The sequence below is a fragment of the Tenrec ecaudatus genome, chromosome 15 (assembly GCF_050624435.1).
Source record: "Tenrec ecaudatus isolate mTenEca1 chromosome 15, mTenEca1.hap1, whole genome shotgun sequence".
Classification (NCBI taxonomy): domain Eukaryota; kingdom Metazoa; phylum Chordata; class Mammalia; order Afrosoricida; family Tenrecidae; genus Tenrec; species Tenrec ecaudatus.
Window position 1 is genome coordinate 9,169,030 of NC_134544.1, and position 23,742 is coordinate 9,192,771.

Here is a 23,742-nt window from a genome sequence, read left to right on the forward strand (position 1 = left end):
CCTCCCAATTCCCCCAGGTGGGCTCACTCAACAGGTGTGGCATGTACGAGTCGGTATGAGTCAACATTAAATGGCATAGTCGGAGCCTACATCATCCTTACTATAAAGCTTAAGTAAGAATGCGTACCTAAGCGGCCCCCCCCCCCCCATCAACCCGACTCTCCTTAGCTCTTACAGCCCCCAGCCCTCAAGTTCCCTTGAACCCAAAAGGCAGCTAAGACTATTGCTCCACGAGAATGCGACTGCGCATGCCGGTCACATTGCGCAGGCGACCCGACCGCCATAGGTAGAACCCCAAGACTTCTAGGATGGGGAAGGAAGACCGACCAGCCCAGCCCCCGCTATGTACGCATGCTCAGAAGTAGAGGTAGGCGGGATCCAGGCGAAATCAGAGGGACAGCCCACCCCAGGCCCTCATGTGCGCATGCTCAGAGGCTGTGGCTGCTCCGGTCGGGGAGGGGAGGCAGGCTGGCCCGCCCAGGCCCCGCGAGTGCGCATGCTCAGAGGCTGAGGCCGGTCGGTTCGGGGAGGGAATAGAGCCAGGCCTGCCCCGCCTCCGCGGTCCGCGCTGAGCTTCCCTCTGCGCCTGGACCCGGCAGCTTCCCCTTCCGGAGGGCACAGTCGGCGCCGGCGTCTTTCTCAGCCCCTGCGGAATCGGCTCGGGCAGCTACCATGGCCTCCCCGAGCAGCGCAGCCGCCCTGCGCCTCTGCGCCACAGGTATGGCCGCGCGCGGCCGGGGGACCGGGTTGCCCCCGGGTCTGCGGCGGCTGTGAGCTCCGCTAGGACGTCCGCGCCCCGGCCTCCGTCCCCGGACTTGCGCCACCTCGACTCCTGGGGTTCATTCCCCTCTAGGTCGCTTGGTGCAGACCCCCCAAAGGGCATCTGACCCCGAAAAATACGCAGAGTCCCTTAAGATGGGGTGGTCCTCTCCAAGCGCGCTGGGCCCTCAGAGATGCGCTGAGCCCCCTCAAATGTACTGATCCTTCCCCAAAATATGCTGAGCCCCCAAGGATGCGCTGAACCCTTCCCGAGGGTGTGCTGAGCCCCCAAGAATGCGTGCGTCCCCCCAAAATAGGTGCTGCCCCAAAGTGCGCTGTGCCCTTCCTCCCCTCCTCCTCCCCCCCCCCCCCCCCCCGAGATGCTGAACCTCAGCGCTGCGCTGCTCCTGTGGCAGGGGCTCCGCAGGCCCAGCTCTGCTGGCCCAGGAGCAGGGCGCCCCTTCGCAGCCAGTGGCCACATCGGGCTTTGGGCCTTCAGCTGCAGTCTCCTCGGGTTTGGAGCCCCCCCCCTCCCGGGTGGGGGCGCTCAGGGAAGGGCGAGTGGTCACGTCAAGGACAGCTGAGCACCAGAAGACTGGGCTTGTGCAGAGATGGAGGCGACAGCTGCGTGCGGACCCTTCTCGGCCACCTCCAGAGCTCACTGGCTCAGCAACCATTTGTTGAGTGGTCGCTGCGTGAGGGGCCTTGGCTGGGAGAGCAGACAAGCCTGTTCACATCCTGGTGGGGGTACAAATTAAAAGGAGAAAAGGAATCGTGTTTCTGATGACGCTTGAGGTTTTACCGCAGATCCACTACAGGTACTGAGGAAATAAGAGAAATATAAGACAATGTCTGCCTCTACTCCTAACGTGTGGGTTGATAAAATGGGAAAGGCGGTTGAAAAAGAACCTTTCTGGCTTCATCTACTCCCATACAGAAGACCTTACCTTCACAGTGAAATTGCACTGCAGAGAAAATGCCCATGAAATAAATGAATGCCTGGTGCTTTTCCTACATAAGGACTTGGGATGGGTCCCTTGGGGAGTTGGGGGGGGGAGGGGGGACATCACAAGCAAGAAATACGTGTTCTATCGGATCCTGAACCCAAGGTGTGTGACGTGATGGGGCGGAAGTGGACATTTAGTCTTCCGCTCTTTCTTTTGCAGCCATTTTACTGGACGTGGCTTTCGGTAAGACAGTTGTGCCAGATTTAGATGACTCGTGAGTATCCCCATTTTTATTAAATACTGTTTCAGTGCCTGATTCTGCTGCTCTCTGAATAGTTGCATGTGAACTATCACCATAGTAACGGAATTCTCTCAGCCACCACGGAAGTCAAGGTGGGAATGGCCAATGCTCACACAGCACTGACTGGGGTCCAGTCCTTCCATGCCCTGCAGATGCTCGAAGTCGGGGTATGCTCTAAGCCCAAGCACGTGGTATCTACCTTTCCACATCCTAGTATACCTTTCTAGAGGGTTAGAGTGCTTTCCCTTTAATTGGCGATTCGTGGCTTCTGCGTTAATGATAAGGAGCCCTGGTGGCTTAGTGGGTTACCTGTTGGGCAGCTAACCACCAGGCCTGAGGTTCAAAACCACCTGCTGTTCTTGAGGAAAAGATGAGGCTTTCTACATCGGTAAAGAGTTGCAGTTTCACATACCTTCAGGGGCAGTTCTTCTCTGGCTGTACGGTGGCTGCCAGTTGGGATGGACTCGAGGGCAGTGACTATGGTTTGGAGCCTTAGTGACCAGTGAATTGGGGGCTGGATATCTTTTCAGCCTGCAGCCCTGGCCCCAAGACTGTGCTCACAGCAGCTGAGCGGGCCTGCTCAAGGCAAAGAACCCTGTGTGCCCTGTAGGCCCAATCCAAGGGAACCGCAGCCTCATCGGAGCAGCAAGGCCCCAGCCAGACATGCTGCCCAGCTAGTGCGCAGCAGTGCCTGGAGGGGGGGAGCAGTTGTCCCCAGCAGAGGGGCTGTCCCACCGGTCTTATGCGCACACACTTAGCTCTGCACTCTTAGCTGGCCCCTCCGAGTGGCCCTGCCTTCCACACTAACTTTTCACACGCCTTAGCCCTTTCTCCCTGCCCCCTAACTGTTTAGGAGCCACCTCCTCGGCAGTGGGCATATGGCATATGCCCTGTCTGTGCTGCCCACTGCCCCCACCCGACCTTTGTCCTGGGGGTGGGGTGGGGAAAGGTAGTCTGTGACACGGTGGAATGCTGGGGAGGGGTGCCTCCTTTGTGCCTGCTGCTGTTGCTGTCACAACAAGCGAATGGTCATCAGGGCTCCTCGGTTTCTGTTTTGCTCACTGTCTTAATTGACCCCCAGACACAGATTGCATGGTAAAATGGTCGCGTGGCCAGTGAAGTGCCGAGCTGTGCTGAAGGAGCCAGGTGACCGAGGGCGCGTCTCAGGTGTGCAGAGGGCCTTGCACGAAGGCCTGGGGGTTCCCGCTGGGTGCCATCGGCCCATCCCTTCAGCCTTCGACTCCTTTGACTTCATCCGGTGCCTCAGTTTAAAACACCAACAGAAATCTGAAGAAACCTGGGAAAGCAGCTGCTGGTCAGGGGCACCCTCTGGTGACGGGACCACACCACATCAGACCCCCGAATGTCAGTCAAACTGAGATCCCTTGGCAGCAGCCTCAAGAGCTTGAGGAGGGTTATATTGGCAGATAGGGGTGCCACTAACTACCCCCTCTTCCCAGATGACCTGACAGGAAGCCTCCCTTTCCTTATGGTGGGAGGGGTTGGGGTGAGCGAAAGGGTGGGAAGGTAAGAGGGCATTTAAATTGCAGCTCCTCTCTCTCAGCTGGGTGCTGTTTGGGCTCTCGGAGCTCTGCACCACCTGTGACGAGTTTCTGTCACTGAAAGACGTGCCTGGATCACCCTCAGGTGCTAGTGTCTTCAAGTCCCCCGGTGGTCCCAGATTCTACCATGAGCGACCAAGAACAGTTGGCTTATGAGGTGGTTAACAAGACTGGGATGTCTAGGTTTTTCTCAGGCCTGGAAAGAGCGCTACAGCCAAGATAGGACGTTGCCCATCAGGGTAATCTGGGTGAGCCGGGCAGGGGCCTTTCTGCGAGCACACTGTTATCTCACCAAAGTTGGCGGTCGAGTTTGAAAAGCATCCTACCAGAGCCCTGCTGGCTGAGGACTAGACCTGACTCGTCCACTGGGACAGGTTGTCTCTGACAAAGCAACACACGCCCACTGGTGGCCCTGGCCTATAGTGTCAGTGCTGTCCCTTCCACAGTGCATGAGCCCCGGGCGCCCAGCGTCAGAACTGAATGAGTGTGGGGTCTCTCAGGACCTGTGCACAGGTGGAAAGGTGGGTGTGCGCACTGCCACCTAGTGGCAGAATAAGAGAGACGCAGGCACTGGTCTCAGCCCTGGTAGCCTGGGTCCTTCAGACCCTCCTGCTGGTGTCCCTCTGCCAAGGGTGGTGTAGCCTTGTTGGGTTGTATAGGACACAACCACTCACCGTCGCCCTCCAGCTGGGGTGAATTCCTGTGCTGGGCCCCTTGGGTAGGGCTATCTTGGAGGGGCCCAAGATGGTAATGCCAATGATGGCTGGGGGGCATATGTGGGTGCGTGTCCAACCACTAGTCCGTCACTAGCCCACCTAGAGGTGCCTTGAGAGACAGGCCTGTTGCAAGGGGTCACCATGAGTCAGAACGGTCACCATGGCAGCCAACAACAGCACAAACAATGCCCATTGTGGTTTCTCCCAGAACAAAACAGGCTGCTGCCTAGGGAGGAAAACCTTGACCCTCCTCCTCACTGAGAGGGGGGTGGGGGAGCCAGTACTCAGCTTCTTCCTGTCTGTCTGGCCCTGGCCTGGGAGCTCAGCCCCCGCTGTCACATGCTGTGGTCCATGCTGAGGGGACTAGCTACTCAGCAGTTGGCTTCACAGTGGCCCTTTTTGGCCCAGTCTCTTCACTGGCCTCCAGGTGGGAGGCTGGCAGTGCACCCTGGATGCTCTTTCACAAAATGACCTACATTCCCTGGCCCTCTGCCTTCTCGGGAAGCGCATTCTCTCCGAGGTGGCCCTTGTCTTGATACTGCCCTCCTGGTGGATCCAGACAGATGCCACACCATAAGCCTGGCTTCGTGGCAGGTGAGGTTCCTGGTGCAGCGAAGGAGTCCCAGGGCTCATTCCGGAGGGGAATGCCACCGTCCGGCCTCTGCCTTGAAACATGGGAAAAGGCCCAGGGGTGGTGCTCAGTTCCTGGCTCCCTGTCCCATGTGCTATAAGTGGGGCCCAGCCAAATGGATACTGGAGGCCCTGCAGCAAGCCATTGGGCCCTTCTTGGCCGGATCCTCTCCCCCGCCCACATTTCCTGTGTACCCCTTTCAGTATCTCAGCTTAGAACCTGGGCAGGAAGTCCCTACCACAGGCAGTGGTGCCCAGCTGGGCTTTTGGACTTGTACCTGTGAGCTCCCAGACATGGTAGAGGCTTAAGCTGGGCTCTTCGTGTGCATCATGGAATCTGAGCACATGAACTATGACCTGAAAGTTGTCCTCTTCTCAGGAGTCTGCCCTGTCAGCCTGAGCAGCGACCCGTGTGCCTGGAATCCTCTAGTCTCAGAAGTTCCCCCACTCCCTCCCATCCCATGGGGGACCCAGCTGTGGAGACCCTCTAGACCACACTTGGGCCTGGTGCTGATGGCTCCCCCCACTTAACCCTGTGCTGGGGTGCAGTGGGGGTGGTTGCAGTGGGGCTGGGCGAGCCTGTCCCTTACTGAGCAGGAAAGGAAGCTTGGCTCATTGGCAGAGATCTATATACTGGATGGCTGCCCGGTTCACAGTCCCAGTGTATGTGGTTTCATTGACTTACGCACAGGCTACGGGTAGTGGCCTGCCCTAGTGGTTGAAACTGTCATGTAAAACCAGCCCTTCTGGGGAAGAGACAGTTGGATCCAGACCACCAGCTCTGCTCCTTGGAAGCTCTGTGGCACTTGGGAGAGGCTGCCACTGGTGGGAGAAGCCTAACCCGGAGTCGGATCCTGCTGATCGACTTGCTGAGAGGGCCACATGTCCAGTCCCTGTGTGACCTGAGCGGTCGGCCATGAAAACTGGAGCTGTCCTCCACGGCACCTGCCCACCCATGGCCTCTGCAGAGACCACACAGCACAGCAAAGCTGCTTCTCCCACTAGCCCCGGGCCAAGGCACAGCCCCGCCCAGGAACAGATCCCCTGAGTCAGCAGGCCAGCATGCGCATGGAGGATGTATCTGTCAATCTTGTCATCCACAGTGTCCCTCCACTTCCTGGCTGCAGTCGTCTCTTTCTCCAGATTTAGCCAGTCTTCCTGGAGTGCCCCTCTGACTCAGGCTACACAACCAATTCCGAACCCAGAAAACCAACCCCCTGGTGTCTGGTTGATTCCTGCTCACCTCGGGCAGGACAGGAGAGCTGCTCCGGGGCTTCCAAAGCTATAAGTCCACACAGAAGCCCTGGGCACATCCAGCACAGCTGGAGCATTTGAACCTGCTAGCCTTTGGGTTAGGCCTCTTCTACCCAGGCTCTACAAGACCATATTCCTTGCCAGCTTGGGTTCCCAGAGCACATTGTACCTGACAGGCCCCAGACTCGTGGCCCGAGGGACAGGTCAGTCAGTGGCATAATCATGGGCACACAGCAGGTTCCTCCGGCTCCAGGGAGGTGGCGCTTGTTTGGTGGACATTGGGAAGCTGGCCTTTGCGACTGGTGGGAGAGACCATTATACCCCAGCATGGGCTACACATCCCAGGCATACAGCCTGGACTCCACATTTCTGCGAAGGGCATTTCTCATTCACACCGTGCTTTATCAGACTGCACCTTCCTCCTCGATACCCCATGGTCTCTTCTAGCCCTTGTCCCTTGATCTTTGAGTCAAGTCCATGGTTGGGGGAGGGGGTATTGGGATTTAGGGTGGCTGTTAGATGATAAGGAGCAGCAAATTCTGCCCCCTCCCCAATTACTGCTGGGATTTTGCCTACAAGGGCCAGAGAAATACCATCAATTTGGGATCCGTTTTTCAACAAAGTCCTTGAGGTGACCCTGCTGCTTTTTCCTCCTATCCTAATGGGATAGATACAGATATGTGAACTGGAAATCATGATAGAAAATGCCGAGCCAGAAGACCCAAGTCAAGATCTGAGTTTGCTACCCTGGGTGGCTGGCTGAGGGCCTTTGGCTGGCCTTACCAGAGGGAACGTGCACAGGACAGTTGAGGGGTGGAGCCTCCTGATAAGAGCACCAGAGAGCACCGGCAAGAGGCCAGAGAGGAGAGGGGAACCCCTGTGACTCCCTCCGCCTTGCCACACTTGTCAAAGCTTGTTTGGGGCAGTGGCCACAGCCCTGAGTGTAATCAGCTGTTGGGTATGTCTCTCCCTGCCAGATCCCAGATACAAACCTGAGCTCGGTGTCTTGGGAAGCCACATATGGTGCTTCTCTAGCTCTGCCTCTGCTTCCCCAGCTTTCCTGACCTGACACACACTGAAGCCCCTCCCAGAGCGCCAGCTGCTCCTGTCTGACGTGGCTCCGCAAGTGTCTGGTGGCGGCGGCCTGAGGCCTTTTCTTGGGCAGTGTGGTCTCTGATGGTGGCAGCCTTCTCTTCCTGGACACCTGGCCAGCCCCACCTCGAGTCTTCAGTTCCAGACGAGGATCTGCCACTCGGTGGCTTCTAGCTGGTTGATGCATATAGCCTCGGCCCTTTACAGTCTGTGCTGCGTGCGCCCCCTCAGATAGAAGCCTTCCTCCACCTCCCCCTAAGTGTGTGTGTGGGGTGTTCACATGTGGCATGTAAGTGAGCGAGCCCCTGTCAAGACCACCTTGAATGAGACATTGCCTGGGCCCAGGCCATCTTCATGGTTGCTGCTGCATTCAAATCCATTGTCAGGCACGGCTGCCAGGTTCACCCAGCACTGTAACCCTTTCCAGCCTTGATCCTGCCTGATGTTGGCAGAATTCTAGCCCTCTTCACTTCTAAGGAACATCCTACTTGTTTCTCTTCTAAGTCTGATTGCTCATTCTTCTGTCAGCCCAAGGCAGAGGCAGAGCCACACTCTGAAGTCACCTATTCTCCTGTCTGGCACTGTCCACCCGCGTCCACACGCAAGGCAGCTGAAAGATGAGGGCTTGGGTTGGCTTAGTCATTAGAGTGATATCCTTGGTTTTTTTTTTAACCACTTTAAAGAGGTCTGTGTATGATACTCAAAATTGAATGGAAAGAAAAGTTGGGACCAGATCAGTCTGGGTGGTTGAACATTTTTTTGTAGGTTTCTAGGGGCTACAGAAGGTGTCACATAAATGAATCAAGTGACCAAATGGGGCTTTTGGGAAGCCTGTTTGCCAGTGGAGTGTTATGTCAGGATGCTGATACCAGGCTGAGGTTCAGTGATTGGGGTGGATTCTGGGACTCCATGTCATGGGGTTCACAGGTTTGACTACAGTGGAAGGCTTCACAGCAGAACTGACTCTGGACAAATCCTTGAGCCAGCCAAAGCCCGGGACCGTGCGTGTGAAGTACCCAGCCTGGTGCTCAGGGCTAACTCTGCCGAGCACATGTCCAAATCTCAGACTCCCAGGGGGGAGTGGGCATGTGGCATGAAAGCCCCTGTTGCCCCAGACAGAGGAGTGTGCCTCCAGGGGGCACCCGGGCCCACTGGAGGATGGCGGTGCTTCTGGTCATTTCTGTGCAGGTGTGGCTGGACTAGGGAGAGCAGCTTCCCTGAGTCTCGGCCCACAAAGTCCCCTTTAATTCTCAGTTGTAGATCCCTTCCTCCAAGTGTGTTATCTCTTCTCTACTGTATTCTTGAAGCGGTTAATAGATAGGATAAATTTCAGATAGAACACTGTAAAAATTTTTACATAGCTTATTGAAAATGAATTTGTTTTAAGCCAGTTCATTTATCAGCGGAAGTTCAAGGGTTCTAACCCACCAGCCGCTTCATGGAGAAAGGCGAGGCAGGCTGGCTTCTCTAAAGATCCCAATGAGGCAGCCAGACCCTGTCCTGCCGGCCACTGCGAGTCAGACCTACTAAATGGCAACGAGTTTGGTTGTTACACTGTACTTCTGTGAAGTGAACACAGGCATACCTATAACTCAAGATTTGTTTCTCTTTTTGTCTGTAGGTTTAAAGAAAGCCGCAAAGATGACATTTGGCTCGTAGATGTAAGTTGGCAAATCTTGTATAATTATCCCTCGATGCTTCTCAGTGTCTCCTCTGTTCCTCTCATCCACGGGTGCATGTGCACATGTGTGTGTGGCTCCATTTGGTTTCCCAGTGGTGACTGTCACGTTCATGTAGTAAATGAGCCCCTAAGTGAGCCTTATAGGTCCTAGCAAGTGGACACCTGTTGGTGAAATATCCTAGTGGCAGGACCTCTATTAGGGAAGCAGGAAGCTGACTATGGTGCGATTTCATCACAAAGTCACTCTCCTCCAAATATTTTCCTATCACGTAACAGCCAGCATTGTCTTCCATCTTAGCAAATTGGAAATTGATCCCCATCTCTTTACTTTTTGACATTAGGCACACATTTGTACCTTACCTGTTTGGGCTGGCTTTAAGATGCCCCAGAGAACAATAGTAGCCTGGTGGCCAGAGGGGCCCCGAGGGGGTGACTGAGCGAGGTGATGGGGCTCAGGACCCCAGGGTTTGCCTCTCCCGCTTTTTGCATGTGGGAGGATGTCTGTATTAAGATGTGAAAGACATCTTATCTCCTGAACATGCCACCAGCAGTTTGATAGGCATCACGCTGGGTGAGCAGAGGTGCCCTCCAGCCAATATGTAGTGCTGAGGGGAAGCAGGCTCCAGGCTTCTGCTGGACTCGTGCACCTGACCAAGCCCACCATGGCCTCTGCCAAGCCCATCAGCAGCCCCTGACTCTCCAGGGGCACTCAGCAGTGGTACCAACAGTAGATGGGCATTGGGCGCTGGCGGCCACGAGGCCTGGTGGTGTGGTGACCTGGGGGTGGGGGTGTGTTAAGAGACTTCATTGTGGGACGGACATGGTGCATAGCTCTAATGCTGTCATTTATACTAGAGCTAATTTGTCCAGCGGTGGGTGTGGGTTTTGGTAAAACAGATTGTTCAGAGCTTGAGCGTGATGTGCGCTGTGGGTTAACATTTTCGTGGCTGACTGTTTTTTCCTTCCCCCCTCGGTACAAGTTCTATGCACCATGGTGTGGCCATTGTAAAAAACTGGAGCCCATCTGGAATGAAGTTTGCACTGAGATGGAAAACATGGGTTCGCCAGTGAAGGTTGGGAAGATGGATGCTACTACCTATGCCAGTAAGCCTTTCTTTGGCTCTTACTTTGCTCGTCAGCCTGCAACACGTAATGACTCACACGCCGCCGCGTGCGGAGCATGTGGAAGACATGCGTGTATCCTCACGTAAAGGAGCTTTAATCATGTAAGACTGCACCCTGATAGGTGAGGAGAGTGCTTGTTACAGGTCCCAGGTATGAATGTGCTACTCTGCCAGCTGCATTGAACCTGCTGGAGGAGATAATTGGCTCACCTGTGGAAGTGACGGAGGGTAGAGGGTTGGCGATCTGAACGAAGTAATGTTATACGTTATTGTATCCTGAGATGTCTCAGTGGAGGAAGCCTGAAAAATAGCTCGAATGGGTGGTTTTAACAGATAGAAACAGAGTCCCTCACAGCTTGGCGAGGAAGTCGGAATTCAGGATGCCATCTCTAAGGGAAGTCCTGCTCCCTCCATCAGCTCTGGGGGAAGGTGTTTGTCTCTTTAGCACCTGTGGACTTGGGTGTTCCTCTGGGTCCTAAGGACACACTCTGCTCCCAGCTCTTCTTTCTTGGTAATAGGTGGCCCCTCTGATCTCCACTTGCTTGTCTAATACCTTCTGTGTCTTACTGGAGTTTGACTGTTACAACTTAATCCTGTCTCAATCGTGTCATAGAGGTGAGGATGTACAGCGCAGAGGGTAATTACATCAGATCACAAAAGCGGGAGTTAACTACATGATACAGAACCATGGCCTACCAAGTTGTCACCTATTTTTGGGGTCCAGTTCAGTCCATGAACAGAGACATAAATGGGAACTTAGAGGATAAGAGCATCTATGGCAAATAGACATGATGATGAGGAAGGCTTTCATGTTAGATTAGTACAACAGAACCACAGAATTGAAAATGAGGCTAATGATTGAGGCTAGAGAATCAAGGCTCTTTATGCAAAGTCTGGCAGGCTAAGACCCGTCTCCCAAATTTAGCCTCCAGTCTGTTATGCATAAAGCTCTATTGGGACACTTACTTGTTTTCCCTGCTTACTGTTGCCCGTGTTTGCACTGTGCATCTACTGAGTCTTTGGGACAAAAACCAAATGTCCCTTAGAACCTAAAGTGTTTGCTCTCTGGCCCTTTGTAAAAAAAGTGTGTCCAGGCCTGACTTACAGCATCTGGGAGAAGGAAAACATAGGGAGGCGCTGTAGATGTTTGGACAGAGCTTGACTTTAGCAGGCAGACGTGGGGCATGTCCTGCCTCTGCTTCTCTCAGGCCCCCTAAGCTTGGCCTCCCTCAGTGGTAAATACGGGATCCTGACACCTCTTTCTTTCTTTGCTCTGGGATTTGAAGGAAGTGGCCCATGTAAAGTCCACTTGTTCTGTTCAGAAAAGTAGATTCCCATCCCCTTTAGGCAGTAGAGGAGCTGGAAGTGTTCAGAACTCCCAAAAGTTCCTAGGAAAACCCCATTGTCTCCTGTGAACTTGAAGCGGCCTCATGTTTCTTGATAGGACATGCTGAGCCTCCACATTACCGTTTATGGATGACAAAACAGGTGTGATAAAGACAACAATGGTAAATTCTGAGGTGACTTGAATTGCCCATGGAGTAATCGAATAAGGCATCAGGGATCACTGGCAAGAAAAATAGTCAATGAGAGAAATCATGCATATGAATAAAATCTCAGCGCCAAGCTTCAGTGATAATTAACATTGACCCAATAATGACTCTGCAATTCATTAGTTTGTTATTCCATGGGAAGCGACACTTGATGTTTTCTCTTTTTTGTCTTTAGCATTGTGTTAGATGTTCTGTGACTTAATGGTTAAACAAAACCCATCAGCAGGGCCCCGTGTGTGGGGCACGCACATGTAGTGCTTGATTCCACACAAGTCATCTAGCGCAGAGACAGAAGGTTTTTCCTGAGTTCCATCACGTGCCAGCTGTAAATTCTAGAGATCATTCACTCCTTGCATACGGACTTCTCCACTGCCACCCACCTCACCTAGTGCCCCAGCCTACAGGGTGCTAGCTGCCTGCGTGCGAATCCTTGTGACTGCTTGATTTCATTGACTGAGACCTCACCCTGGGCAGTTTACATTTGTGCACTCAGCAGATACCTACGGAGAACTTAGTCTCTGCCAGGTCTCCCAGGAGCCAGCAAGGAAGACCCATCTGTGCTCTCTCACAGCTCCTGTGTGGAGTGCAGAGAGACAAACAGTGACCTGCGTAAGTGTTGCATTGCCTGTGTCCAGCAGGCTTCCCGGCTTCAGGCCGCGATGAGAGAGGCAGCATCCACTCAGAGTGCCATGGAGACGCTCTCTGTGCCCTGGGAGATGCAAATGCCCTTCTTCCAGTATACATGAAAAAAAGTAAGTGTTCCAATAACTGCTCTCTACAAATTACCCGGAGATTTTGGGTGTATCATGTCTATAATCCAGGCATTGTGTGTTTTTCTTTGGGGCAAACTGAAGCTCAGTGTCAATTCAACTTCTTTCAGAAATGAAGATAAGGCCACGGCAGACAGGTGGATGCTGTCCTCCCCACTTGATAGAGATGGGGATTGAGGGCAAAGGTTAAGTGTGGAGCTGAGATTTTTCTCTCTCAAGCTTTGTGAGAATCCATCACATCAGATTTTAGAACACCACCACTGTGTTTCCTCATCGATTGCTGTTTCCTTAGATTTAATTTGTGCACAAATGAATTTGAAATTAGATGAGGGCCTTGCTAGTGGGATGCACTCCCTCCTGCACCCCCATCAGTTACAGTGGTGTTCATGCCAGGGCAGTTTGTAATAGATTTCACTCAATGTGGTGAGGCTGTGCATTTACTTCCTGAAATTGTAGCTATGGCGAGAAAGAATCGGCTTTATTCACTTCATTGCCCCCAATGCAGGCAGCGTCTGCATTAGAAAGTACGTGACAGGAGGCCACATTAGAGCCGGGCAGGAGTAGGTGATGTGATCAATCTCACTTCATAGGACTCATCCAGGCAAAGCCCACCTCTTTCTTCACAAATCGAGTTCCTGTTTTTGCTTCCTTGGCTATTCAAAATCAGCGGCATCTAACTTCGTGGGAGAAAGACTGGGCTTTCCCGTCGCAGGAACAGTCTCAGTCCTGGAAACCCACAAAGTCACTCAGTGCAGTGAGTGAGACTGCTTCATTGCCTCACATGCAAATAAGTGTTAACCTCTGTCTAGCCCCGCCTCTCCCCTCCTTCTGTCAGAGGGAGAAACTATAGAATTAGCATATGAGGAGAGAGACAGTTAGGTACCTTCTGTCACACATTTGTGAGGATTTACCAACAGGCAGTGTTGGTAAACCAGAGCCCAGACAAAGACATAGCTTCCCCTGTATCCAACTGTGGCAAGGAGATGTACTAGAAATAAAAGGAATGGTGAAGACTGAGTTCATGAAGATAAATATGGTATAGTTTTAAAAATCACATTTTACGTCATCTAATGATGGAACAATTGTTTTTTCCCCATGCTGCCTGCTGTGGTGGGAGAAATGGAACTTTCTACTTTTGCAAATAGTTATAGTCTTGGGAATCCGTGAGGGCAATCCTGCCTTTTGTCCTGTAGGCTCTCTGAATTGACATCGGCTTGGTGGCAGTGAGAGAAATGCCATGAATGTATCATGAAAGAGCACTATATTAATTTGCTGCTGTGATGTATCTATCTTTTCAAATCTTTATGCCCTGTTGTTGGCTTCTGTTACACTGTCTAGTCTTCCCACTGCAGATAAAACAGGTGTCCTTGTAGCCGTTATTTTTCATTCATTTGTAGACGTTAGATCATGCCAATGATTACCCCTGAGAAAACACTTAGTGGTACCTGGGGCCGAGTGAGGTGAACCGACCTCAGTAGCAAAGGTCTTGCTCGACTGTCTGTGTTAAAAACAAGGGCTCCCAGAAAGGATAGCATCTGGGGTCTTAAAGGCTTGCAATCAAACAAGCAGCCATCTAAGTGAGGCGTCCACTAAGACCACATGGAAGAAGCATACCAGTCTGTGATTCGAGGGTTGTAAATAATATAATCCTTATCTAATGAAGAAAATGGTCTCAGCCTTTAAACTGTGAACACCTGGTAGGTAGAAGGCTAGGAATGACAGTGGAAGGGTCCACACGGATTAAGATTCCAGGGAATCACCTTTGATCATGATTGAGGGATGTGGATAGCCCTTTCGGGCAGAAATTATTGGGTTAAAATTTAATATAATTTGATTTCCCTTTTGACCCCTTTTAAAACAGTTTCAGTAATTAAAAAAAAAAAAACAAAGGAAAACACACGTGGATGTAAGTCCCTCTCTGACCTTGGACCAGGAATGTAAATAGGCTTGCTCTCCGGCAGAGTACATTGGAAAGTGGACTGCAGAAGATGCAGCTACCATTAAATTTCTAATTTTTAATATTTTCTGCTTTCTTTTTGACTGAGGTTTTATCTGTTTTACTTTCTTATTCTTGTTTAATATTTTTCCATATATGAAATGCAGAATAGGTAAATCAATAAGGGACAGCAACCAGATGAATGGCTCCTTGGGGGTCTGGCTAGGGAGGTTGGGGGGAAATGGAGAATTCATGTTGGTGGGGACAAGATTGAAGGAGATGTTCTTAAACTGATTCTGGAGATGCCTGTACAACTCTTCTTGGTATGATCAAACTGCTGAATTATAAGTGAATTCTATGCCAGTAAACCTGTTGACAAAAGAGAAAGCAATGGCTCACTTTTAGAGGCCCAGGTGAGCCTGGCAGTGGTGTTTGTCCTGGAATTATGAAGTGAAACAAGAATGGGATGGAATTTATTTTCAGTCACATTTTTTAAAGTCAGCGCCTAAGAGATACCATTTTAATTATTCTCTTGACCCTTCAAAATGTTTGTCATAGTATATCTTGCAGGTTATTTTAAGTAAAATTTTTTTATATACAAATGACACGTGTGATCTGTGTGTGAGTTTATATTCTTTTAAATGACTTACAAACTGTGTGTGTGTGTGTGTGTGTGTGTGTGTATAAGTACACATACAGTAGCAGGGTCAGCTGATGACCAGTCTGATTTGTGAAAGGAACTTGAATGATTCAGTGTTTTCTCCCCTAGGCCTTGCTGCAGAGTTTGGAGTCCGTGGTTACCCAACAATTAAGCTGTAAGTGGAGACAAATGTTTACACTGGTTACCTTGTCATTTCTGGTCGCTTCCTTGGGAGGTTCAAGGGTTGGGAGATAGGCTTGTTAGGTGCAGTCTGTCATCAAAGGTGGAGCCGTACCTGAGCTCTCAGCGTTTTCTCCAATAAAGCAGTTGTGGACCGTTAGGCACAGACCACGTCTCACCTCCTGAGTCTGGCAGGCACAGCTAGGGAGCCGGGCTCTGGGTTTAGGAAAGGCCTCTGCCCAGAGCAGCTCTTCAGTGGTAGGAGAGTTAGCTTTACCTTTGCAAACTCACTTCCTAGCAACTCGAACTCTAGTGTCAGAGAAACCAGGAGAGTCAAGGGTAAGGCCCAGTGACTTAGCAGTTGGCGTTGACGAGGTCTGATGGAAGGTTGGGCCTTGGAAGAAATGGCCGATGATTCTCTTTGACCCTTCTTTTGGTAATCAAGTGAGCTAGGCATTCTTTTGAAATCTATTTTTTATGATAATTTAAGTTTTTAAGTACTACTTTCAAAATTTGACCCAATTACCATGTTTTCATTTCTTGGGTTTTATGTGCCCCACCCCACATTCTGTTTATTTTCACAATTTTTAAAGATTAATTGGACACATAGATTGATTCCTTCATGTGATTTGGAAATTACTTGTTGATTTGGGGGTTGGGATTTGGTAATGTTAAGGAAGATGTGATTTTGTGCATCATTTCACTCTGTAACCCCGTAAGAGACCGTGATGGTGGGATGCTTTAAAATGTATCTGTTTCCATCTTAAAGGTCCTTAATCCCGTTTCTTTAAGCTTTGGTGAGCTCTGGTGGTGTAGTGGGGTTATGCCTTCGAAAGCACCGTGCCCTCTGCAGGGAGAGTAGATGTGAGCAGGAAGATGAGGCTTCCCACTCCATAAACAGTTAAAAAGTTACAGTCCTAAAGCCCTCAGGGGCAGGTCTACCCCGTCCTGTAGGCTCACTCCAAGCTGGCGTCAGAATGACAGTAAGATGTTTTGGTTTGATAGGGACAGTGCCCCTTGGAGTGCTTTCCCGAGCTCCCTGCACTTCCGAAGCTCGGGGCAGCGTGCTGCCATCTGACAGTGCCCACTCTCTGTGGGTGATGAGTGGGCAATGCTTTCCAGTTGGAGGTGCCTTTTGTCCACTGTATTACGTTACGTGGGTGGTCCTTATAAAACCTCTCTGCATTCAGTAGTTCTACGGGAACATTTAGCAGTGATACAGAATGTGCTTAGTGTTAGTAATGCTGAGCCTTTGCCCTGTTCTTTTCTCTTTCAGATTAAAGGGGGACTTGGCTTATAACTACCGAGGACCACGGACCAAAGATGACATCATTGACTTTGCTCACAGAGTGTCTGGGTGAGTTGTGTAGGAATGGCCCTTGCTGTCAGACCCTGATGCTTAAAAATCACATGTATTTTTAGCACCATGTTACACACTTGCATATTAGGGACTTAGCAAAAGAAACTATGTTTTCGGGCTTGCTAATTTATTTATCTAGAAACCTGCGGCCGGACAGTGTATCCAGACAGAGGCTTTAGGGACTGTACAGCCTGGCAAGGCTCTGTTACCTCCTAGTAACCGCACCTTTAAAGACTGGGGGGAGTATACCTCTTCCCCCCGTGGGATTTGTAATGCATCTTAAACTTTTTTGATAGATTCAAACTAACAATTTTATAAATCTTTTATTTATTAAAAAAATTAATGATACTTTTGATTTAGTCCTGCCTAACTTCATTACTTGCTGCCTAATTTCAGATTTGTGTAGGGAACCACAAGTTAGCATCATTCAAAATTAAACGGCACTTCAGGGCCAGGCCTCAGCGGCTGGAGTGCGTTTTTGAGGTCCAGCTAAAACCATCTCCGGGGGATGCTGTTTCACAGGCTTCTCCAGGCCAGCTGTGCAGCAAGACGGCAGTTTTTGCTTAGAACACAGCATAGTTCCGACCCAGAACTGGTTTGCAGTCCAGGTCATCGGAGGTTTTCCTGAGAAGGAAACCTAATTTTCTACATGCATTGTACGTTGGTGTGATTGAATGTCGTAGTTTTGTAAAAATTGGCATCTGGCTGCAATGTAAAGAAAGGTAGTGCTTTTAACTGTTGACTGATGGTGTGGAACTTCTTGGAGAGGCTGCTTATCAAAGTCACTTAATCTGAGAGGGAGTTTTAAAACTGCCCATGCAGATTCCTGAGTCTGACAGGAAGGATTGGTAAGTTGAAATAATTTTAAGACACCATATTGAGATGGATTATAAAGTCCATCTTCTGGTTAACTTCACATTTAAAGGCAAAGAAAATTCTCCAGTGGCTTTTAAATGCATTTTAATTCATTCGTACAGTTTTGTCCATCTTAATTTTCATTTCGGGATAATTGTGCCACATGGCTTCAAGTACCTGGGACACAGAGCAGGACTAGGCGTGATCGCTATTGATCACAGCGGTGCGGAGGTCCTGACTGTTCTGTTACCGTGTCTGCGCCTTGAGCTCAGGCTTCATATTCGTGATCTGATGTGGACAAACGTGTGTTTTGAGCAGACGTTGATCGTCGGTGAGGGGTGCCGTTGGGCTGCGATTGTCCCATCCTTCTTCCGGGCCTGTATGTTCAGGGCTGAGCTCCAGTTGGCGTTAGGACGGGTTTCTCCTGATGTAACTGAAGGTGGCTCGAATGCAAAGGCCATTTCAGGCGTTGCTTCTGGAGTTACATCACTTACTGACTACTGACTGAAGTTTAAAATAGAAACTAGTGATGCAATGCATGTGAAGCAGTGTGCATTTGGGAAATACATTTGCTGTTGCGAAATTTGCACTCCTCCCTGTGCTGATGGACTGATGGCATAAGATGCAACCTTATGGACCAGGTTTAATAAAAGCCTGCCACAGCGTGTCTTTTCAAGTTATATTTATTAGTAATATACAAACATCTGGTATCATTCATCTCTCAGTGGTGTGGATGCCTTTGAAATAATACAGAGATAGGTTTAAATATATTTGTATTTATATATGTATATATACATAAGTAAATACGTATTTTAAAAATATGTATGTATGTATGTATATTTAAACCTATCTCTGTGTTATAAAAATATTATAAAAGGCAACATTATCCACTTCAGTATTTTCAGGTGTGCAGTTATGTGAATCTGGTTAGTTCCCTTAATTAAGCTGTCCAGCCATGAGCCAAACCCACTGTCCGAGTTTCCGTCACCCTAAGCAGGAAGTCACCCCTTGTGGCCAGTGATGGCCCTTCCCATCTCCAAGCCCTAGTGACCACACTTTGGTCGCCATCCCTTGACCTGGCCATGTGTGCCACATCATTCAGGTCACCACTGTTGGGCTTGGGCCATAGATTGACGTGCCTCCCTAAGCACAAGTCCCTGTGATGGTTGTGGATAGTCCTGTGCTGAGCACCAGCATGTCTGTGTCTGATTACCTTGCTGCTTCCAAAACTTCGGGTGTGCACCTAGGAGTAGGCCTGCTGGGCCACGTGGGAGTTGACCTTGACTGCCACCCTCTTTTCCAGAGCCTAGCCCTTCCCTGCAGGTGCGTGCCTGGGGCTCCCCAGTTCCCACATCCTCACCAACATTTGGAAGGTCCCTTTTTATCGTAGCCACCCTACTAGAAGCAAAGTGGTATCTCTTACTGGTTTTTATATGCATCTCCCGAAAGGCTAATGAAGGCGCAGTCTGACCAGCTGCTTCCTGTGGAAAGGTGTGGCAGGTGGCTCAGTGAAGATTACAGTGCTGGGTCCCCTACAGGCCACTTCTGCTCTGTCTTGCAGGGTTGCCTCTTGAGTTCAAATCCAAGAGAATGGCTAATGACATGAGAATCTTCTGTGCTCTTTGGCCATTTGAGTATCTTTGGTGTGATGTCAGTTCAAGGTTTCTGCCCATTTTTTTATTGTGTTCCTTGTCTTTGGTTGTTAACTTGCAGACGTTTTAGGGGGTGTGTGCATGTGTATTAGATCATTATTGGATATATGGTTCCCCCAAATTTTCTCCCAGTCTGTGGATTTTTCACTTCTTGATAAAGTCCTTTGATGAACAAAATTAGAGACTTGTTATGAGTGCCCATTTACCTCTTTTCTGTGCCGTGCCTATTTTCTGTAAATGCCAACCATATATTCTGTTTCAACTACCATCTTCTATTTTATTTTTTATGAAAAAAAATGATATCCTTCAGAAACATTTTAGGTTTCAATTTCAACAGTGTATGTAAAAACTGTAATGCAAGATAAGAAATAAGTGTTCCTATTATATCGTTTTAAGTTCTTGGAATGATATTTCACAACATATTTATGTGAATTGTCTTTTGAAAGGGAGGAAAAGAAGTGATCGTCCTGTGAATTGTTGTTTTTATCAGAGGACTTTTAAATGGATTCTAGTTCTGTTTGTGCCGATCACAATATTGACCAAGATGGTATTCTCTTAAGGGATGCGTTTGAAGCTCGATTTTAAATGGATGGATTGCACTGTGGGTAGGTTTTCTGGTATAATGTATGAGTTCAGAAGTCATCACCAACTACCCGTGCATTAGCTTCCTGTGACTGGACATGCAATGGGTATACACTAACGAGCATTAGATAATAGAGGCTGTCCTACAGGCCACAGTAAATTATGTGATAGAACCTCTTCATAACCCTTGCTCATTTTGTGTGCAAACAGGGCTTTAATCCGGCCACTTCCAAGTCAGCAGATGTTTGAGCACGTGCGGAGGCGACACCGTGTGTTCTATGTTTACGTAGGTGGGGAGTCACCCTTGAAGGTAGGCTGGCGGGATTTTTTTTTTCATCCACAAAATTCAGAGATGTTGTCTGTGAATGCGCTGTATTACTACAACTAGACCAGAAACGCAAAGCTTACCACACCTGTTGTAAGCATCTCTGCTGAGTCTGGCCATTTTTACAATAAAGGTGACTTCTTGCGAAGTACCTGCCATTGGGAAGTCAGTGGAGTGAATGATGTCACCTGCCTTTGTCCTTCTGCACTGCCCCCGACACAACAGGCTGCTCTGAGACTGCGAGTTTGTGCTTCAGGTGCAGGCTTGATAGGAAAAAGACAAGCTGCTGCCGGGAGTTTGTTTTATGTTTGCCTGTGGGTACACTCACCTGTATTTACGTGTGTTGTGTATATAGGAAGTGACTTCAAAAAGTTTGTGGGGAAATGAAATGAAAAGAGAATGGAATTTGTCCACAGACTTTCTGAAGCGCCTCCCCTAGTGTGTGTATGCGCCCACATCTCTTCCAAACCACTTGCCCAGCCTTTGATTCTGACTCACGGTGACCCTGTGGGGGACACAGTGGAGCTGCTCCCTGGGGTCTTCTTGGCTCTGATCTGTGTGGAAGCGCATTGCCAGTCCTCTTCTGAGGTACCTGGGTCGAGGGGGAGGAGGACTGAACCACCAACCTGCCGATTAGTGGTCCAGCACCTCAGTGTGGTCACTGTCCACTGCCCTCTCTTGCCCTTCCCCTCATCGTCCCGATAATGTGAACTGAACTTGCTCATTTTAAAGGGCTGTATTTGGAAAAAGAGCAAGGTACTGAATGCCTTTCGTCTTATTGACTATTTAGTTCATTTCCTTAAACCCCTCCCTTCACTTGACAGTGCAGCTGTCAGGTGGGGAGAGAACCACGCATTATTGCACAGGTGGCTGTGCGTGTGTGATGAATCTTCATCTTTATTATTTTAAAGTGACCGTTTATTTTGTTGCTCGTATTTTCACAGGAGAAATACATCGACGCTGCTTCAGAATTAATTGTGTATTCCTACTTCTTTGCTGCCTCAGAGGAGGTGATTCCTGAGGTAAAATTTCACAGCGGGCTTCAACCACACCGCGTCATTTTCGATCAGTTGCTTGCACGGTTCTCTCAGGTTGACTTTCGGTAGTACTTGGGGAAGGGGCATGCCGCAGCTTGACTGCTGGTATCAGAACACTCGCTACCAGTAAGCAAGGAATGCCAGATCCATAGCTTTTAGTATTTAGTGCTGGTTTCCTGTTTAAAATAGTAAGCGTAGTAACAAGTGATAGCCCAGCTCCTTAGATAATGAGTTGCTTTTGAGTGTTTGTGTTCGTATTTATGGCGTCCTTGTCAGGTGCCAGGTGCTCTTGCCTGCCCTGGTTGATGGCTAGCTTGTTGATGTTTGCCTGGGGCTTCACTGAACTCAGTTTTCATAGGGCCTCTCGGGTCAGGTCTGAAATCCAGAAGGGATCTGGTGAGGTGCGGGAGGCTTAAAATGCGTCGTTTCTTTATTGTTTCTTATTGATTACTGACGTCCTCAACTGGTGTCTGCAAACAGCCCTTCTTGACTCTGCAGATCACTAGTGGCTTTCGGCTCTGTACGTACGCACTTGTAAAAGGGAGAGGCGGTGATTCGTCATGGAATCTTTACTCCCGTGGAGAATATCCAAATAAAGACAAAGCCCATCATTCTGTGGGCGCCCCAACATTTGAAGCTTAGTGTTTGGTTATGTGCAGCCTTGCATCTGGTGGTGCCAGTGCCCCTGAGAAAGAGCGATGTCAGTCATCAGCATTCCCTAGCCCCTTTGTGGGTGAGCAGGTGAAGGACGGTGGTTTGATGGTGAAGCCTCCCTCTCCCTTTAGTTGGCCGGTTCCATGGTGCTGTGTTTTGATAGTTGTGTATCCAAGTCCTGTCCTTTTATTTTCTTTCCTCTGTTCTGAGATAAACCCTCCTTTGTCCATACTTTAAAATCATCTTGAAATAGGTTTTTATTGTGGTTGTTTGTTCTGTTTACTTTTGCGTCCAGGCTTACAGGGTATTAAGTCCAATATTCCTCTCATGCAGCAATCCTGTGTGACGGGCCTTCATTGCTTCACTTCTGCTCTGGTATTTGTTCTTTAGTGTCACTTTACTCTTGGAAGAGTTACAGCACAGGTGCTTCTGAGTGACAGTCTGGTCACCAGCTTGCCCTTGGTCTTAGAGAAGAAAATTCTCAGGTTGGTTGTCAGTTGACACTCGGCCTCAGAGCTGCCTACAGTTGACACAGCGTGCTCACTTATGTCCCTGAGAGAGCCCACGAAGCCCCTCTGCGACGTGAGCCTGCTGCAGCCCTGTGTTCCTTGCTGCACACAGACAGGATGTGGGGCAGGGGGGTCAGAGCCCAGTGTTAGCCTCTGCCTTTCCACCTGCTCACTGGCCCCCCTTCTCTTGTCCCAGGTGTCCCTCCATCTGTTTCTCCAAGAGGAGTCCGGGAGGTCACTCCCCCAACCCACTCCCACTTATAACGGGGCAATAGGCCCAGGCTGGGGCCAGACATGCAGATGAGCACAAAGCCCACCCTCCACCTCTGACTCTGACCTTTCCTCACCTCGCGATGTGGTGTGGCTTTTTTGGTAGTTGATTTTTTTCTTCTAGTGCCCCTCGATACTTGTGCAGTCCTAGGTGTCCAGTTATTTAACGATAGAAAGTTGTTTAAACCTCTGCTTGTTGCAGTCCGTGGTGCTGAGAGAGATGCCTGCTGTGCTCGTCTTCAAAGATGACACGTACTTCATTTATGACGGTGAGTTCCCAGGAATCGAGGCTGATGGGAGTGTCAACAGGGGCTGCATCGGTGGGCCTCGGGTTGACGGGAGACTGTGTGGAGGGGATTGCCACCTACCTCCCCATCCATTCATCAAGCAGCTAAGGGGGACTTGTTTCTGCGCCTCAACATTTTCCACCTAGTGCCCCTTCATTCAGAGCTGTGAATTATCTTGTTGCTGAACTATTTGTCTTTTTGAGAAGTGGACTCTTGCAATTACTATACATTGTTACTTTAAGGTATTTACCTTAGTGAAAACTGAAAAACCGTGCCTGGCATTGCAGACACCCAAGCAGGCGAACACCTAGGACAGCTTGAAGGTGCTCCAGCCCCACACCTGTCCGCAGCTGCATCTCTTCTCAGCCGCCAGCTGTTAACTGCCGTGCTGTCACTGAATCAAGAACTCGGCGTTCTGTATTTTCATTAGGCTAGCAAGCATGAAGAAAGGAGATGGTGAAATCAGGGAGCTCATGTACTCATCACTTAGTCTCAACGGTTACCACATTTGCATCAACTCTTTTCACCCCTTTTGTTGACGTATTTTAAAGCAAACCCCAGACTTTCATCATTGTGTGCTTCAGTGCGCTCTTTTAACAAAATGACCTCGTTCATCAGTTAACCACAGGCCATTGTACCACCACACAGAATCAAGATTGGTTTCTTGGTGTCATCTAATACTGACACTGGCAGTTCCCCGGCTGTGCCCTGACGTGCACTAGGCCCTTGTAGCAAACCCCCAGTATCACTGGGAAGTATTTGATGCATTGTTTTTATTGTTGTTTGTCAGGTGGAAGCTTACAGAGCAAATTTCCACCCAGCAACATGCACATATTAGTATGCACATAGTGTTTCCCACAGAGAGGACAGTTTGTACATAGTGGCTGATTTGTTCTAATGGACCACAAGAACTGCAGTTTCTACTGCCTAGAGACCAGAAGAACTGGATGGTGTCAATCTGATTGGGATCTAATTAAAGTCCTTGACAGAGAGGGTCAATTTTTTTTTAAGGAAACAAGGCTTTTTACGTTTCAAGGGAAACATTGAAGTTTGTGTTTAGAGTGTG

The 23,742-nt window shown here is 49.6% G+C and overlaps 1 protein-coding gene across 1 annotated transcript in view; it reads left to right on the forward strand.

Moving 5' to 3' along the window:
• The first annotated feature begins 514 nt into the window (after positions 1-514).
• TMX3 (thioredoxin related transmembrane protein 3) overlaps positions 515-23,742 on the forward strand; it is a 34,715-nt gene continuing 11,487 nt past the window's right edge. Inside the window, exons 1-9 of the mRNA XM_075533045.1 lie at positions 515-718; positions 1,926-1,980; positions 8,883-8,922; positions 9,923-10,046; positions 15,095-15,140; positions 16,422-16,502; positions 19,805-19,904; positions 20,864-20,941; positions 22,592-22,658. Of these exons, the coding sequence (XP_075389160.1) occupies positions 673-718; positions 1,926-1,980; positions 8,883-8,922; positions 9,923-10,046; positions 15,095-15,140; positions 16,422-16,502; positions 19,805-19,904; positions 20,864-20,941; positions 22,592-22,658 (637 nt within the window). The 5' untranslated portion in view covers positions 515-672. The remainder of the gene's footprint in view (positions 719-1,925; positions 1,981-8,882; positions 8,923-9,922; positions 10,047-15,094; positions 15,141-16,421; positions 16,503-19,804; positions 19,905-20,863; positions 20,942-22,591; positions 22,659-23,742) is intronic.